This window comes from Labrus bergylta, chromosome 2 (genome assembly GCF_963930695.1).
Source record: "Labrus bergylta chromosome 2, fLabBer1.1, whole genome shotgun sequence".
In the NCBI taxonomy this organism is placed as follows: domain Eukaryota; kingdom Metazoa; phylum Chordata; class Actinopteri; order Labriformes; family Labridae; genus Labrus; species Labrus bergylta.
The window spans coordinates 20,308,099-20,326,646 of NC_089196.1; the positions used below are offsets into that span (position 1 = coordinate 20,308,099).

Sequence of the window (18,548 nt, forward strand, 5' to 3'; positions counted from 1 at the left end):
TCACACAGGTGAGTTTGTTTGGTGAGGTTGTATAAAAGAACACATGGTAGCCCTCTATGTAAATCTCTATTAAATCCAGTGTTATTGTCATTAAAGTTTCAATAACAGTTTTTTTTAAAAGCATTAAGTAAATCTGGAAAAAGAACATGGCATAAATACAAACATTTCTAATGTATGTGTTAGTGTAACATTATGTGTATTATCTTTTAGGGTTTCTAGTTGATTGCTAAGTGCACCTGTGAATCACCACACACACACACATATACTGTATATTGAGGGGGCGCTTTCAGCTTGCACTTGCAGTTTTCTGTCAGTATAAATATTTTACAAGTTGTCACTCCAGCGTGAAAAGTTTCACTTTGACCAAGTTAAAAAAAAACACATTCCTAGAGTGAAAGGTGACTGATTATGCCTAGCCTTAAACTACAACCTTGCTAGGGCAACAACATCAACAGTGATGTAACTCCTTTTATCACCTCAATGAGAAACTTGTAAAACTCAAATATACGCTGCCCTTTATTAGTCTGTTAACTTAAGATGTCCCATGAGGTCATATTCAAGATTTACAAGCACACTGAGGAGACAAGAAGGAATGTGTTAAAGATGAATAGTGATCCATTGTGACTACCTGCACCTCCTTTATCAGAAACAGGACAGCAAAACTCTTGATAATGATAATGTCATACATATTTAGAGTTATGCAAGATTTTGAAGGCATGCAATATACTTCAAATCGAGTAGCCTACTTTTACAGTTTAATTGTTGTACTTTATTTCATTAAAGGGTCAAAATACCTTTACACCGCTGAATCCTGTTTCAGCCTTAATATTTACAGTCTATGGGTTCAGCTTTGTAACCTATAATGTGTAATAAAGATCGCCCCCCTGTGGGGAAAAGCGTAAAGTGCAGGTGCATTAAGAACCCAGTTAGTTTGGTCTTCTTAAAACTTGTTCCGTGAGTTCAGTTTCTCTCTGTATGTCCTTTGTTTAATTGATAACAATGAAAACTATATTTTAGACAAATCTTAAGCAATGCTTATTGTAGATCTCTGTAATATGTGTAGCCTATTCTTACAAATGCTGTCTATAGTTTTGACGTACAATCACAGTTATTGTATGTTTTTTTTTTTTTTTATAAAAACCAAAAATGACACACGTAGGCTTATATCATCTTTTTTTTTCAAGTTTTAAACTGATAATTGGATTTTACTTCAAATGAATACGGTAGTGGTCTTACTTAAATTACGTTTGTTTTGTTTTCCCAATTTTCCCGAGGTGCTCTGCATAAAATAATAATAAAATATATTCATCAAAAATTATAACAACAACACAATAAAATAAATAATACAACAATTGGGAAAAAAAAACATTAAAACTTTCTGAAGCGCATGCGTCAGGGTTAGAGAGAGAGAGAGAGAGAGAGAGAGAGAGAGAGAGAGAGAGAGACCCGGACCACAGTCTGAATCAGTTCCTGATTAATCATTTTCATGATGTAAGTTTGATGCTAACCTTGAGTCTAACTATAAAAAGTTTAATTAGTTAATTTGAAGCTGAAGTTTAAATCTCAGAAAAGAAGTTAGCTAACTGTTCAACCTTAAACTCTGCTAGCTTACATTGTGATGTAGTTTAGTTAACTTTGGTTTAACAAGATAACTTTTCGTTAAACAGCTATAAAAAATAATTTTGTCTGTAAAAACTGTAAAGTAACTACTTAGGTACTGTTTTGAGGTAGAGTTACTTATACTTTAAATGAGTATTTATTATCTGCTGTTTTGCACATGTTACTATTAGCAGGATAATCTATGTTTTTATCCTAATTCACTAACATTACATTTGTTTGACCTTTTAGCTAACAATTACCACCTTTACAGTACAAAATACAATCAATATAATATTAAATATATATGTTTATCTGTCCACATTTAAGCATTAATGCGTCGGTAATAATATAATATATTTAATGATCATCTAAAATGTGTTATGTTCATATTTTAATACTTCTATTTAAGAGAAAACTACTACACTAATCACAAAATTACATTTAAAAAACAAAACAAGACTCATTAAACACATGATTTCCTGAAAATATGCTTTTCTGTGTTTGTATTTTTCTTGATGTTAACAGGTCAGAAACAGAGAGCTGTTTTCCTGCCAACAGGTACAAAGCTCTTGACTATGTTTTCGAGGTGAGTTTATGGCCTGTTAGTTTTCTCTCTCTCTCTCTCGTATCATTAAACTAATAAGCTTTGTTTACCTTTCCGTCTTTATTTCAGACCAACACCAGTTATAAAGTAATGAGGAACCTACTGGCATTACCAGATCCGTACTTAACTGATAGCAGTGACCTGTACCCCCACAGTGGTAAACTACCTGAAGTCACCTATAGGACACCGTGGGTCAGAGGTATGCAGGAGGGTTAATGATGATACAGTATAGCTACTACAGGATGTGGGTTTTCAAGTCTATTTTAATCAGAGTTAGTGTAAGAGGCTCATTCTAAAGTTATAAAACAGAATAACTCCAGGTTATATACAGTATAGAAAATATATGCAAAACATGGGGTCTGCCATTAAACCCCTCACATTTCAAGAAAACATTTAGATTTGATGTCCTTTTACTGTAAAGGGGGAAAGTACAGATGGTGAGGCATTTTTGATCTAGCTCAGGTAAAGGAAAATCCCATATGTCAACTCTATTATTACCTGCCCAAAAATAAAAATGTTAAACGATTATCTAATTTATAATCAATTAGTTATCCTATTGGTTCACTAATTACCTCTTGATCGTTGCAGCACTACTCTATGCCATAAATTCTTGGTCTACTTAAATGTAACTTTTTAACCCTAACAGAAATGATGTGCAAGAATTCATGTAGCTACTTTTCATACTTGCTCTAGGAAAGGTGATCTCTACCTGCAAACTCTTTGTCAGTGGTTCAGTGCTGGATGACCTGAGAGAAAAAAGGCAACTAGTGAATCTACTAGAAAGGTTCTGCAAACAAGTTCACTGTGAAAGATTTTCATCTTGTATTGAATCATGTATTGAGTTAATCAGTATAGTTTTCAGTAGAAGTTTTATTACATTCCAGGTTTAATGTGACTCTGAGTGAGGTGAAAGGAGCTGTGGAGGTGATACCCAGCTCTAATCCTGACTCACTGACCGATCTAGACCAGGATGAGTTAGTTGGTCTTTTAAAAGAGACCCAGATCAGTGATCCATGCCAAGAATCATTTTACAAGTGCACCACAGACCAGATGAAACCTGGAAATGAAAAAGGTAACTGAAAAACATGTCAGTAGTGAAACATGATCTTTTTCAATTTAACGTTCCCTCATGCAGATTTTTTTTGACTGTGACACAGTCTCTCACAAAAAATGTCTAATTAAATCAAAGATCTTCTCCTGCCGGAAGAGCTCATGGGTGTCGATTACCTGCCAAAATTTAAGAGACATTTACCCACACTGAAAGCCAAACTGTCCCGGCTGAAGACCCTTCCTGTGTCCGACCCTCTGCTGAGCTCAGCGGGACTGACCATCTCTGAGGACGCCATATTCAGGTCTTTATGTTCAGGGTGTGAGAGGTCGTTACATCCTAATATCAGCTTATTTACAGTAAAGGAACATTACTTTTTATCGGCTTGTTTGCTCTATTTCATGCTGTGCTGTGCAGTGTTTAAAGCCAGTTGGATTATAACTCTTTCAGACACTGTGCGCCTTATGAAAAACCTCCCGACGTGAACACCAGCGACGTTGAGGCGTCTGCAAACGTTCATGAGGAGTTTGGGAAAGAATCAATGACGCAGGAAGAGGTAACTGAAAACCGATAAATAACAAATGCTTGTGTATGATATGATTTTAACATGACATCTTTTTTTTCTTCTTCATAGTCTCTGATGCTGCCAGTTGTATTGGACACTCTGAACCTGAACCAAGAACACTGCCACAACTTTTTAGGTATTTGTGGTCGTGTGAATGTTGGCCCTGAACAGCTGGATGAGCAGCCTTCAGTTTTGGAGGTGCTCCATAAAGGTGAGGACACGTTTCTTTTAGATATAATAAAAAAAGCACTGAAGTAAAAGTGAACTGATACACTGGAGTCTCATTCTTCGGATTTCCGTTCAGATGTCCCAGCATCTGTGGAAACTTCCCAGTATGAGATACCAGAGGGGCCCAGCAGAAAGCTCAAGATAAACAGAGGTCTGACAGAGCCGGATTTAGCGGGTAAAAGTAACGGAGAGCCAACACAAGGGTAATCTGAAATGTGATCACGTCAACAAACACCTATTTAGCCACCAGCGTGTATTTGGATAAATTATTCAAGTTCAATTAGCAACATCCACCTATTAAAATACTCATCTACAAGCCCTACATTCATAATGTAAGTTATGGGAATGTTTTTTCATATGGTGGTCCAATCAATGTAGAAAGTTGTTAAGAGAGCAAAAACGTTCTCAGTGCCTGCTACGCTGACCAAGAAGGTTTCTTTTTCTGCTGTCTGAGCTCTGTGAGCAGTGCCTACATGTACCAGAGTGCACACAAGTTGTCAGGCTCTGCTGTATTTCCTCAGCAGGATACTTGGCTGGAGTAAATGTGGCTGTTTCAAAAGTCAACCAAAACACTGTGAAAATAAGCAGTTTGTAATACAGGCTGGGAGAAGAAAAACAAATCCGAGTTCAAATACTTTGTACATGGTCCTCGGCCATCGACTAGGTCACCACGTATGACCGGGAATATCTGCAACACCTGCAGACTTCCTTCATACTCTGTGTCATTATCATTATTATTATTAAGTGTACACATCGTCCTGAGTGACTAGACTTCTGATGGTCTTAGGCATCCCTTTAAAAAGTGAACCATATTTTTTGTCCATCAAAGTTTCAACAGTAGAAGTATCCATTGGACTCACTGTCACTTGTCAGTATTCAATTAAACCATATTTTATGTCATTTGAATTGCAAGCTGTAAAGTAATTGTAACTATAAAAAAGTTGAGTGAAGTAGAAGCTACCATATTTGCCTCTGAAAGGTGGTGAGGCAGAAGCTTACCCTCAAATAAAATGAATCCGGCTAAAAACAAAGATCCTGAAATTGTAACAAGTAACTGTTCTTATTGTTTTCCACATTAACTCTGAACTATGCTCTGTTATTGATCAAAGTGCTTTTATAACTCACTTTTACAAGAATGTGCATGTTTCATTATCATTTCTTTTATGCACTTCGTCTTCCCTCAGGACATTTGATGCTTCCTACTGACCTGGAGCTGGACCTGACTTTTACCTCGACTCCAGACCAGAACAGTCAAACCAAGATCTGTCCATCCACATGTGAACTTCAGTGGCAAGAACTATCCCCACTCTGTGGACGGTGAGTGATGATAACAGGTCAGCATCTGGTCAAACTGCAAGTATATGCAGCTATTGTCCAAATAAAAAGAGCTAATTATAACATTCAGTTGTTCAGATAGTAAATAATCTCTGTGAAAATGAACAAAAGATGATTACATGGGAGTCAACACATTAAATATATGTCAAATTCTTCTTCAGTATACGAAAAGTATAAATCATTATCTGTTAAGGAGAAGAGTCCTTCTGTGATGTAGTGTCGTTGTTACTCCACATACAAAAGCTGATCTTACATTCATGATTGTTATTCAGGTCTTTGATGTCAGCGACCGTTCAGCATGACATGGAGACAGCGCTTTGGAGGGCGGAGAGGCATCCAACCTTTGTGGTTGGCTTCCTGTTAGCAGGTATCTGCATGGCTACGTTAAACTGTAGTGTTCTATTCAGAAGCTCAAAGTTAATTAATATTCAAAAGTATTGAAGTTCTGGATAATAAATATGGTGCATTTAGAAACCTTTACATAAATGCATCGTCTATTAAACTCTGATTTACAAAAAAATCTGTGGATGTTTAAGCAGAACTGGAAACAGCAACTGAATGACCAAGAATTCTTTAGAATTAAGAGCCTACAGAGCAAGCACACTCGCATTTCATTCAATCCCAGCTCCCAACAACACACACTGTCTGCAAAGTATTTTTCTAAGAGTTACATTAATTCTCTTAGGAAGATTCAACTTATATAATTATAAGCAAATCAATCGTATGAATCAGTAATGACTGCATTCATTGCTAAAGAACAGTATTTTAGACCAAATGCAAAAACTCAGGTAGTTCTATTCAACTGTTTTTAGCTTCAGTGCTATAAGTTCTGCTCACCACCAGATGTCGCTCTGTCCTCTGAGTTTAATTCTGTCTCAGCAGAATCAATTTGATATAAATTTTCCATGGGATTTTTATTTATAGGAAATGTCCCACACGGAGGTTTTAGACCTTGACAAAACTAAATCTCTGCTTCTGCTGCACTGACTCTGATGATTTGACCGCAGTCCCTCCTTCAGTTTAATCAAGTGTTTCTTTAAGAAGTAGACACTAAAAAATCATCATGGACTGTCCAATGAAACGTGCTTACTGACACATTGTTTATCCCTGTTTATTTCCATTTGCATCACCAATTAATACTTGTTTTCTTTTGAGGATCCTGTTAATTCATGAATGAAATGAGATAAACCGCTTCTATGCTTGGAGGTATTTTAGAATTTGGAGTGAAAGTGTCTCACGTTAGAATGTGCCACCTTCAGAGAGCTGCACTAAACTCAAATCTGCAAAGCCTTTCCTTAACAATCAAATCTGACGTATTTTCTTGCAGAGCCCCAGAATACTGACCCAGCGGTTGACTTCCGGCCTCTGTCTGACGCCTTAAAAATGATGAAGTTAGAAAATCTACATTTTGACAGCATTGATGACAAACTGCAGTCAGAGACTGGACCGGGGACATCACAGGTTAATCTGTGCAGTAACTATGAGTTCACAGAGAGCCTGAGGTCTGAGTTTCCCTCCAACAAGCCAGAGAAGGAGATGGAAGACTTCCAAAAACTGTCACTCGAACATGAAGAGAGTGAGTAGGTTAATGTCAGCAGCTAACTGATTCAGTTCTGTCAGGTGATAAAAGTGATTGTGTCAGTGGCATCAACTGCTGTGTTATAATAATCGGTGAAAATAATTGCAGCCTAAAACATTCTTTTACATTTTATGTTTTTCTCTAAACCTGTTTCAGACCTGGTTCACATTATTTACAATTGTTAGAGTGTTGCAGCAGTTTTCTAACATATCTCTCTCTCGTTTCAGTCACAAATAGATCCATCCTGATAAATCCCACAAACACAACTCAGTTACCTCACCTGGAGAAATGTGAAACAGCAGTTTTTAATCCTGAGATTACAGCAGATGACACCCTTCTTCAAAGAGAAGCCGTTGCTGATACTTCTCAGAACACCTTCCTGAGTCACCGTGTCGGCACAGACGAGACGGACGTTAAACACGCTGCTACCAACACCACCACAGATAAAGATGAGGCTTTTTCAGAAGTGTCAGCCTTGTCTTCTGCTCTTAAGAACATTAAAACATGTCAAGATGAACGTAAGACAGAGAACAGCACCCACACTTCTCAGCAGGCAGCGTCCTCCAGATTGAACACGAGAGACAATGGCAGAGGTCCGCAGGTTCTGAGACTTCCTCCAGCAGGGGAGCTGGACCCCCTGTCCACCTTCATGAGGCTGAGATCACAGCAGACAGCTCCTGCTGCATCAGCAGCTCAGACCTCCGCCAAAGCTCAAGGTACACAGTTTTTTTTCAGCTTTACTTTAGATTTTTGTCTTGATGACTTGGTGTTTACAGCATGCATGTCACTAAAAAGATCAGTTATAGCTTTGCCTTAGGTTATAGCTGGGGAACTTATTGATCTCAAAATCAAATATTAGTCAAATTTGTGTTCATTTGCACGAGTCTGTATGGTAGTAAAATGTCTGACAGAAATGAATTTTATTGGTTGGTTTACATTTAAGTCGACAATGTTTACTTTTTGTGTGTAAAATAAAAAAAATTTCAGATTAAGCTCAAATAGAAATATGCTCTTACTGCCGTCATTACTGATGATTACTACTGGGGATTTATTTAGATTTTAAATGTTGCTGCCACCTTGTGGTCATAACAAGAATGTGGACACCTGATGCAGACAATGATACATAGTAACTTTAATTTATAATTTATGCATTATTAAATTCAATGTGTTAAGGCTTTGTCGTCATAATTCTCATAATCATCATAAATAAAAGAGCTAAACAATCAGCAAGTTAATTCAGCGCTCCTACTGATTAAATTAAGTTTTTTTTTTTAATAACTTATTAAGTAACTAAACACTTCAAGATAAATTGAGAAAAAGGATATGACCTAACATATTACACTTTCTAATCTTCCTTTATCTTCATTTTATCAGCACTAAAAGTGGAGAGACAAACGCCACCTGAGCTCCAGCCTCCTCTACAGCCAATGCAGAGATCAGACACAAGGCCAATGTACATGAACGGTGCTGTGTCAGGGAACGCTACCAGAGAACAGAACGCAGCCTTGGAGACAAAAGGTCACCACATGAATCATCCTGTAAGTCAGGAGAGCGGAGTAGTAGCAGTCCAACCTACAGGTAAGATACTAAGATAAGTGATAAGATACTACTACAGCACATTCTGTTCAAATATTAAAATATGAAAAAACACTATTCAATTATTAAACGTGGATGATCTGTTTCAGGTTTTATTACAATATATGTTCTCTCACCTTCCTTCAGACAGTCAGCGACATGCATACTTTGTGCTGCTGGCCTTTGCTCAGCCATGTTTGAGCTCAGCCAGACAGCTGGGGCTCAACGTCCCGGCAGGGCGAGACTTTAGATGCCTGGCCCCTGACCAATCACACTTCATCCTCAAGCAGCAGAAGAAGGCGCTCTGCAGGACACAAGCACAGAGCGCAGAGCTGATCAGAGGTACTTTTTCAATATGCAGAAATACATTTGTAACATCTTGATACATACAATGAAAACATGCTAAACCCATCTGCTTTGTTTTGTTTTGGATGCAGATCAGGATGTACTTTTAAACCAGGCTACATTGATTCACTTACTGGTGATGTTTAAGGAGCTTCTGCTGAAGTGTGACCTCAGTACTGCATTGGGTCAGTACGGCTGACTTTAGAGTCTTCTACACCTTGAATTCATTCATTAAATACAGCAACAACAAAAACACATCTCTTCACAACCCACACAAATACATTCCATTCACAAGTGATTTAACAAATCGTAAAAAATACAAATAGCTCATGAAAATAAACCTGTTTAGCTTCAGCAAGACCTTGTAAAAGCCCACCACTTAACGGTATAGTATGGATGAATTTTTGTTTTCAGACTGAAACGAAACTGAAGTTTTGAGGATTTTCATGTTTGTGATCCACGAGTGTTCATATACATGATTGTGTGTGAATCAAAGTAAAATACAGTAATTTATGTTATTTATGGCCTTCTCTGTTTGCACTACAGACTACCTCACCCAGGCAGCTGAGGCATGTGCCGAGCAGAGACTGCAGCAGTTGGTGAAGAGGCTGCAGATCATCCTCTACCTCAGTCACAAGAATCAGGAGCCAGACCTGAAACTGCTGGAGCTGCAGCAGCTGCTGGCTGAATGGCAGCAGGGAAGGAAAGGACAGAAAAGCACAGACAAAGTAAGTGTTATAACTGAAGAAAAAAAGCTAACATTTAATATTGCCTCATGATTTCCATAATAAACCCTTCTATTTTTTATTTGACCTCATGTTTAGTTCTTCCATCAGCCGTAATGTTTCAGAGTTCATTTGTGTTATCTGATTTTTTTTTTCTTCTGTAGCTCCTTGTCATGTTATCGACCTCCTCTGATGAAAACAGATCCAAAATCATCAACAGCCTGAGCCAAACAACTGGTGAGCGACTCTTTCAGATCTCTTTCAGGATTTTCATAAATCAATTCTTCTCAATCAATTTCTACTAAACAGAAGGGAAACAATACACTCTAGTCACATCATAAATATATCACAATATCACAAAACTGGATCCAAGATACCATTTCATCACAATTTTGATGATTTTCTAATTTATATAAAGACAACAAGTGAAGTCAATTTAAGCACAAATATGAGTATTGTACTTCGATCCTCTGAAAATGAAAATACAAATTTTTATTCTTATTTTTTCTCTTAAAAAAAAAAGAATAGATATTACTTTTTCATTTTGACATTGTATAGTTATAAATCTGCTTCCCTTCATGTTACTAATATGTTCTTGGTGTCTCAAACTTCTCAACATATCTCTTGCCATATTTGAACATGGTTTCTGTCGTGTCCATAATGTCCACCCCCTGCTTTCAAACCAGAGAGGTCTTTTGCCCCTGCCCATGTTTACATTTACATGTATGTACGCCTCTCTTCTTCAGCTACTGACGTTGAACAAGAAAAACCAAAAGCAGATAGTGCCCTCTGCTGGTTCAAAAAGAGTATAGCAGTATATCTTTTACCCGTTATGACTAAATACAAACGTAAATGTTTATGTTTGTTGTTTCAGGAGCTTCTGTAATTGCAGTTCACCCTGAAGAGAACAAGAAGAAGCTAAATGGTGCCAGTGTTATCAGCAGGTAAAACTGGATCATTGTTGTTTATGGATACATTTTGCACAGGGAACACATACTTTGCTATTTTTCAATCAAATGATCAAGTGTTTTGTCATGTTGGAGTAAATGTTTGTTATGCTGTGCTAAAGGAAATATTTGAAGCTGCTGTGCTGTGTTGTTGAAAGTGTTTTTACATGCCCATCCTGTCCCACCAGCATGCGCGACAGTGTGTGCGTGTTGGTGAATGAGCTGCATGTGGGCCCTGATTTCCCCTGGAAGTGTTTCTGTCTGGTGGTGGAGTACGATCATCCAGGCCAGTCACCGTGGTCCACAGTGTGCAGAGAGAGGGGGGTCAATCACCTCACATTCAACACTATAATCTCCCACACTGGTCAGCTGCCAATAAAATGATTTGAAGTCACTCTATAGTACCATGTTGTGGGAGAGTTTTGTTTAACTACATACTGTCTGTTTCACACAACAGAGTCTGAGGAGGCCTCGTGGTGCCTGGTGGACAAAGTGCCTTACATGTTGTTTGTGACTGAGGGGCTTCTCAACTGTCCACTTCTGCTGCAGACTCTTGAGTCAGGGTACGTTTATACATGCAGTGTAATTTAATGATATTCAGTTTAGGAATAATAAAATACCTGCGTTTGTATTGCTAGCTTTAGACAAAAACATGGTGGATGATATTACCAAGATGACAAACTTGCATCATGATTTTTAATTGAGACCAAACACTGGGAGGTTAGCTCATGATCAATAATAACAAATTGTTTGTGTGAATGCCAGATTAAGAGTTATTGGACATTTTAAGAGAAATTTGTCATCATTTTACTGAAGATACTGAATTTAAAAAGTTGGTTGTCTGCAGATTTCAGCCTTATCATGAAGGTCTTATGAAAGAGCTAAATAATCTCTGAAATTGTGTTGTTTTTTTTGTTTTTACCAAGCCATTCCTTGAGGTTATAACACCAAAATCTTTGTCTCTCACTACTCACAACAAAAAAATACTTTTATTTGTATTTTCCTCTGAACTTAATTTATTATTTAAGTTTTACAAACTTAACAAGGCTGATACCACCATCAGGAACTTATTCAACTTAAGCCTGGTACACACTACACGATTTCTAAAATCTTAAACAATTTTGATAATGTGAGAGACCCCACACATGACAACAATCCTGACCGATAATGTGTGGTGTGCAACGAGACGATCAACTCAGAGCACCACACAATAACCGATTCATTCGCCGACAACCAGAGTCTCGACTATCACAACGTGTAATTTAAGAGTAAACAAACATGACGGGCAAACTAAATGTGGCTAGCTGTTAGCTGGTAGATCCATTACGGTAAACATTTTGGTCAAACTCCTTTTCTTGTCAGTTGGATTGTGGTTTGATTTACAGGACACGTTGTAATATAACTCGTGCTGTTGCCACAAATCAACAAGTTGGTCCTGAATTCATGACATCCATTTAACTTAATGCTTCGCGATTGCTGTATTCGCCACGGTAATGTATGTTCGTTCGATCGTCTTCCGAGCAGATCGGGGAGGTTAAAAATCACGATTAAAACACACGTCACACCACAGGAGAATCTGGCAAGATAATCTTTGGAACATCAGATAGTGGGGTGTTACGCCGCTACACAAACCCACCGCTAAATGCTATCCTTGCGCCTTACGTGTTGCGTAAACGTGAAGGTGTATCCTGCCTTACCTGAATGTGTGTGCAACTGTGCTGTCTGTTTGAAGGGTGCGTGTGGGTGACTCACCCCCAAAGAAACTCGTACGTGCCGCGACCAGCTCACTCGAACAGCCCGATCTACGGAGTCACTTGGGTACGATCTCCTCCGCCAGCCCTCTCCTTCATATCAGTTTAGTTCAGTTTAAGTGTTGAAACAAAAACAAACGTTACTTCAGATTCAGTCTCAATACCCATTCCGCCGGCTCCTCCGCAGGTGCTGCTAATGAAGGTTACAGAGACAGAGCCACCACACCCCCCCTCAGGTGTGTCATCAGTACTGACCCTGCTTCTCCTCCTACCAATCACACCTACCGCTAAAGACACTGAAGTGAATCCTCCTAACGCATTATCATAACATGGGGCCTTTGCTGACTTTGGTCGCAAGGGGGGAATCGGGCCCAAAATCGGCTCGATTATCTTGTAGTGTGTACCCCGCTTTACCTGGGCTTGGGTTGCTATGGTGATTAATTGGCCCTTCAGACAGTATTTCCTGAGACAAAATTATGGCCGTAAATCAGTCCATCTTTATAAAATGTTTACACCACAACTTGCCAGTGATGATAGGATGTAATTGTAATGTGTGTGTGTGTGTGTGTGTGTGTGTGTGTGTGTGTGTGTGTGTGTGTGTGTGTGTGTGTGTGTGTGTGTGTGTGTGTGTGTGTGTGTGTGTGTGTGTGTGTGTGTGTCTGTGTTGTTTTAAAGGTTTAACATAACTGTGCTGGAAAGGAGCCACTGCCCCTCCTTGCAGATGCTTGGTGGGACCCATCAGTATACTGTGATCACAGTGAATGAAAGCACCGCCATCATTGTTCAGGTGCTGTGGGACAGAGGCACCTGTTGCATCCATCATCATACTGTACACACACACAAACACACACAGATAAACATTTACACAATATGATGTAAAACATACCCTTGTTTTTTTATTTCCCTCACTGAGCTTCTTAGGCATTCCTTTTAAATGATGCAAAAATATAATCTTGACAGCAATGACTCATACTTATTTCAGTGTGTGTGTGTGTGTGTGTGTGTGTGTGTGTGTGTGTGTGTGTGTGTGTGTGTGTGTGTGTGTGTGTGTGTGTGTGTGTGTGTGTGTGTGTGTGTGTGTGTGTGTGTGTGTGTGTGTGTGTGTGTGTGTGTGTGTGTGTGTGTGTGTGTGCGCACAGGAGGAGGATGAACTGTGTCAGGAGCGAGGCAGTGAACGAGTAGTCATGAGACTGACAGCTCTGTCCCTGCAATACAACTGCTGCTGGCTCATACTGCACTGCCCCGACAGCCGGGGAGGAGGGTCAGTGAACACATACACTCACATACACACAGATGTGGAACTCAAACATAGGTACGTATTTTGTGCACACAGACTCACCATCAGTACTTCTATTCGTGCAGATTTTCCACTGAAGCCTTCAATAACTTGGTGTTGGTTTATTCATCTCTGGTGTTGTTCGGCATGAAGTCAGAGGATCTGGATGTGAAGGTCAAACACAAACATCATTTCATTTTCTCCATCAAACTGTTTCTGTTTTTCAACTGAACGTTGTTGCGTGGAAAATAAAAAATAACTGAGGACATATACTCAAATACACAAAGTTGTTCTTAAATTACCGGTAAGCCTCTTCCTGTGTTTCTCAGGTGCTGATCGTGTCTAATGTGGTGGAAGTCACCAAATGGATCAGCAAGATCTGCTTCCACAGCCTGATGTCCAGCGACAGGGACCCTGTCGAATACCTGAGTAGAGACTGGTTGACGTTGCTCCCCTCAGAGGTGATTAATCATCAGGAAGTTACAAAGATTAGTCTAATATTTGACATGTATTTGTTTCTTTAACTACTTGTTACAGCTTGATTAAATTGCATAAGAAAAACAAAGCCTTGAAAAAACAATACTGGAGATGTTTTTTTTTTTAATCATCCAGGATTCTTTTTTTTTTTTTCATTAGAGTTAAAGTGCAGTTTTATGTGTTAATGTCCTGTTGTTCTTCTGCTCCAGGAGGAAAAGTGTTTGTGTCAGTTCCCGAGTATCAACCCTCTGGTCAGTCAGTTAATGCTGAACAGAGCGCCATCCTTTCAGTGGCTCCTGGGGGCCTCTCTGTCTCAGCTGCAGGAGCTGCTCCCTGAGGTGCCGCATAAAGTCCTCAAGGTGATTTGAGATATACGTGTTCTACATTCAAATATATGTATACTATAGGTGGCATGATAAAAATGTTTTATGGGATTTGACCGAGAGTTATGGCTGCTACTCAGGGTAATGAGAATTTTATTGTTCGGTTTTTCTGGGAATAAAACATTAAGAAGTCGAGCCAACACAACTCAGAGTCTAATGTGTTTAAATTCAGTGAATTATTATTGTTTATTTACTGTCGTATGTGACAAAGAAAACAGGAAATCCTTATAGATGAGATGCTAGTATCGGTAAATGTTGGCTTGAAATATTTCTTAGACAATCAATAGATAGTCAAAAGTTGCCTCTTTTTTTCTTTTTCTTTCAGTAAACATTATTGATGGATTGACTGATGTAAGCCTCAAACTGTCATCCTTTAACACGGTCCAAATCATTGTTATAAACCTAATTACTGCAGGAGAGATCATAAGTAAGAAGAAGTGATTTAAAAGAAGGGAAGTTGAATCTTCTCAGGACTTAATAACCTCTCTCCCCTCTCTGCTTTCAGCTGTTTAGTGACACCACCTCCCTGTATACAACAACCAAAAACCACCCAGAGTCTCAGACAGTCATCACTGAGACAAACCAACAAACCAGGCACCTTAACAGCCCCTGGACTACTGCTGTTTGCCCAGAGCACGTAAACTCTGGTCCACTACCACAAACCCCCATCAACCCCCATCCAGAACTTCCTTGTGGTGACACCAGCTTCCAGTTTGGAGCAGATAGCAGCTTCTTCGAACCTCACTCAGACGTATTAGCGCAGGACGGAAACACAGATTTCAGACTCAACCTGAGTTCCTCCTTTGGCAGCCCAGACGTTCACCTCCAGACGGGCTGGAACAGAGAACCCTGGAGAGAGGAAGACAGAGGCAGGAAGGAGGTGGAGTTTTCTAGTTGGAGAGGCAGAACTGGAGCAATTGGGAGAGTTGTAGAAAGAATAAATGATGAGTGGAGCCCAACAAAGCCTGTTGGTTCTTTCAAGCTGGACTCTGTGCTAGGCTACAATCCAGTCCTGCAGCAGCCAGCCGCCAGTCACATGACCACATACTCTCCAGTCTTCAGTGGCTTCCAGGATCCAGGTAGCCACAGTCTGAGCCCTCCTGCAGAGGTATCGATGTGGGACCGAGGTCTAAGCAGCTTCCCCAACAGTAGAGAGACAACGACAGGTTCAGCTAACTACGGCTCCAAATGCTGGTTTGGACAAGAGAGGAAGAGGCACGGCGAGGTGGCAGGTTTAGTCGGCGCAAGTACCGGTAAATCATTTATTTCCATAAAGTTGTCTCTGGGGTTTTCTACCATGAGAGCATCGACTGTTTGTCATAGACTGGATAAAATAAGTGGATGAAGCCACATGGGCGTAGCTTTGTGGTTTTTGGACTGCTGTTTAGAAGTTCCACAAAAGGGTGGAAACTGAATGCATTGCTAAACATCTATCTTGTATGACTGGTGGCCCTTGTAGTGACTTCTTACTCATCGTAGCCCTTGTATAGTAAAGCATACGCTGCTTTATTGTCTATCTATAAATGGGGCCATAATTATTAAATCAATGTCAATTCAGGTTTAAGGCGTTTGCATTCCCGTATCAAACCTGTGGGCAATTCTCACTGTCAAACACTAGTGAGCTTCCTAATTATATTTTAAAAGCTTTTCTATTGTGATAATGTAATTATGTAATGGTTTAATTGCACATTACATGAGAGGTACCCACACCCACTATTCAGCCCAAAAAACTCCCCCTGAAGATTTGCAAAACGGTAGAATGTAATTTTCAATCCGCATTTCTTTGATTTGTATGTAGATTTACTAAAACAAAAGTTTAAATGTGTTTCATTTGGAGTGGCCTGTTTGAGACTGTTTGCAGCTTCATTACCTGATTCAGACATGTCTGTATGTGTGTTTCTTTTTTTCAGCGATGACTCCACTAAAGAAGGGAAGGTTAAGCTTTGAGAAGGTTCCCGGAAGAAGTGATGGACAGACGAGGCTCAAATTATTTTAGTCGTGAATATTTTGTCCCTGTGTTCTGTTTGTAAACACCAGGGAAACATTTCTTCACCAAGTTTTGTAACATTCAAGTTATTGACTGAAATGATTAGGTTTTACTTCTGAGGTTTATATTCAGGTGGAATAACTTTCAAGTTTGGCTGCAAAAACCGGCTAATGCGCTTAAATATAATCGCTGCATTTAGACAAATATTCGATATCTAACCAGCAGTGTTTTGACCTTTAAAGCAGGAAACTAAATGAAATTGCTGTTCTGTTACGAGCTCCTGACCAATAAGTTGTTTATATAAGAATTATCATCTTGCTATTTTTAACGATATTTAAAAAAAAAATGTTTTTTATGAAATCTTAAAGCTGTATTCCCTCTTAAGAAGTTCTGAACTATTTTGTATAACTTCTCTATTTTTCAAATGTCCTTCATCTTGTTGCCATTCAAAACAAAATGTTAGTGTATAAACAGATAATTGATATCAATATAAAACAGTTTTAGATGTCTTCACAGGTGAAGTTGGAGTTGTTGACATACTGTTCGTTACAAAACACTGAAATATATCTGCTCAAACTACTGTACATTATAGTGTGTTCAAAACTGTTTCTGAAATGTTTATGTTCTGCCTCTAAGTAATAAAAAGCATTAAGATTGCCACCGTGTGCACAATTTGCTTTTGTTTTGGTTCCCCCTCCCCACATGGAGCATGCTCAGTAGTGAAAAACAAACTGTGATTTATGGTTGGAGGAGCGGGATCGAGGGTCTTTTCCCAGCTAAACTGATAACGCCTCTCATTCTAGCAGCTCCAATGGTGGGGCTATTTTTTTCTTTTTTTCATTTAGTGAAGCAATCCCCTTATCATCGTCTCTCAGCATGTGGAGAGAGTGCTTATCTTCACGAGCCAGCAGAGTGAAGCCAGCTCCCTCAGGAATGATCCCCAGACAAAGACGACCCCCGGGGAAATCGACTCCAAGCCTCCCCCTGTCTGTGGACCAACACATCCAGCACTGACTGGCCGCCATCAATACCAAGCTAGTCCCCCCCCCGCCCCCCAGCCCTCCTTCTCTCTGGCCTCGGTGGTCTAACAAGCAGTGGACAAACAAAGACGCAGACTAAATGTTTTGTTTTTTATGGCTCAGGAACAAAAGTGATGTTTGCAGGTTGGTCAAAGGAGGCCTGGTACAAAGGCGAGGTAAACAGCAGCCTAATGGAGCAGTAATTGCCCCCTGACTGTCCGGAAGCCCTGGACTGAATGGAAGAGGAGCGTTATTGTGGGAATTAACAGGCTGTTTAAACCAAAGCGATCTTTCTGACTGCAGCTGTAAAGGTCACACAGCTGTTATCTGTAATCACAGCAGCAGTTTACTGTGTCACCTGTGTGTTTCCTCTCCTCTGTGAATGTGTGTGTGTGTGTGTGTGTGTGTGTGTGTGTGTGTGTGTGGGGGGGGGGGCTCTTCTGAGCTGGAGTTACATTTGTTAGCTTAGACCTGATCTTATTTGTAGACAGGAAAGGGAATCCTAAAAGAAGCAACACACTACTTCAACTACATCACAGAAGCACATCAGTGACGAGTCAGTCATTGATACAAAATGCAATTACACAAAATGAATACAATTTCAGATTAATTGGTGGTAATGATACTTTAAAAAAACATATCTAAATAATAACTTCACATTAGCATTTTCCACTAGCTATTATAAACATACAGGTTATTTTGAATGCATTTCTCTGCGCTACATGTGTGAATTGAATCATAGCTAACTGGTACAGCTAATAGACTGTCCTCGTCAAAATAAACAAATCCAAAAAATAAAAAGTCAAGCTTTATTGACCTACTCAACTGTGTGTCTTTATCATTGAATCTGCTTTACTTTAATTTGACATTTAATAATTTGTAAAAAATAAAACAGTACTAGATTTCAATGATGAATATTTTCACTCTTCACTCACTACATCAACTCAGAAGCAATCCTACTGCACAGTATCAATGATTGGTTGTCAATAAGAATCATAGGAGGGGTTGATTGATGATCAATGTTTGAGCTAGCTGTCACTGCATTTAGAAGATCAGTGTCAAAGTTAAGATAAAGCCCTACAGCAAAAACTCATTTCATTGACAG

At 39.3% G+C, this 18,548-nt stretch overlaps 1 protein-coding gene across 1 annotated transcript; it reads left to right on the forward strand.

Moving 5' to 3' along the window:
* The first annotated feature begins 1,931 nt into the window (after positions 1 to 1,931).
* On the forward strand, positions 1,932 to 17,081 carry shoc1 (shortage in chiasmata 1). The gene is made up of 28 exons (XM_065962045.1): positions 1,932 to 1,939; positions 2,125 to 2,185; positions 2,273 to 2,402; positions 2,897 to 3,000; positions 3,110 to 3,275; positions 3,393 to 3,555; positions 3,702 to 3,807; positions 3,886 to 4,027; positions 4,121 to 4,219; positions 5,229 to 5,361; positions 5,652 to 5,746; positions 6,707 to 6,955; positions 7,186 to 7,674; positions 8,333 to 8,536; positions 8,681 to 8,875; positions 8,971 to 9,063; positions 9,425 to 9,606; positions 9,768 to 9,840; positions 10,478 to 10,547; positions 10,739 to 10,914; positions 11,008 to 11,113; positions 12,977 to 13,088; positions 13,441 to 13,562; positions 13,664 to 13,751; positions 13,907 to 14,038; positions 14,264 to 14,413; positions 14,943 to 15,684; positions 16,348 to 17,081. The coding sequence occupies exons 1-28, from the start codon at positions 1,932 to 1,934 to the stop codon at positions 16,431 to 16,433; spliced, it is 4,476 nt and encodes a 1,491-aa protein (XP_065818117.1). The 3' UTR covers positions 16,434 to 17,081.
* Positions 17,082 to 18,548: the final 1,467 nt, after the last annotated feature.

Coding starts and splice junctions, on each gene's coding strand:
- shoc1 (XM_065962045.1), top strand. Junction 9,064..9,424: donor TGACCTCAGTACTGCATTGG/GTCAGTACGGCT, acceptor TTTGCACTACAG/ACTACCTCACCCAGGCAGCT. Junction 11,114..12,976: donor CTGCAGACTCTTGAGTCAGG/GTACGTTTATAC, acceptor GTTGTTTTAAAG/GTTTAACATAACTGTGCTGG.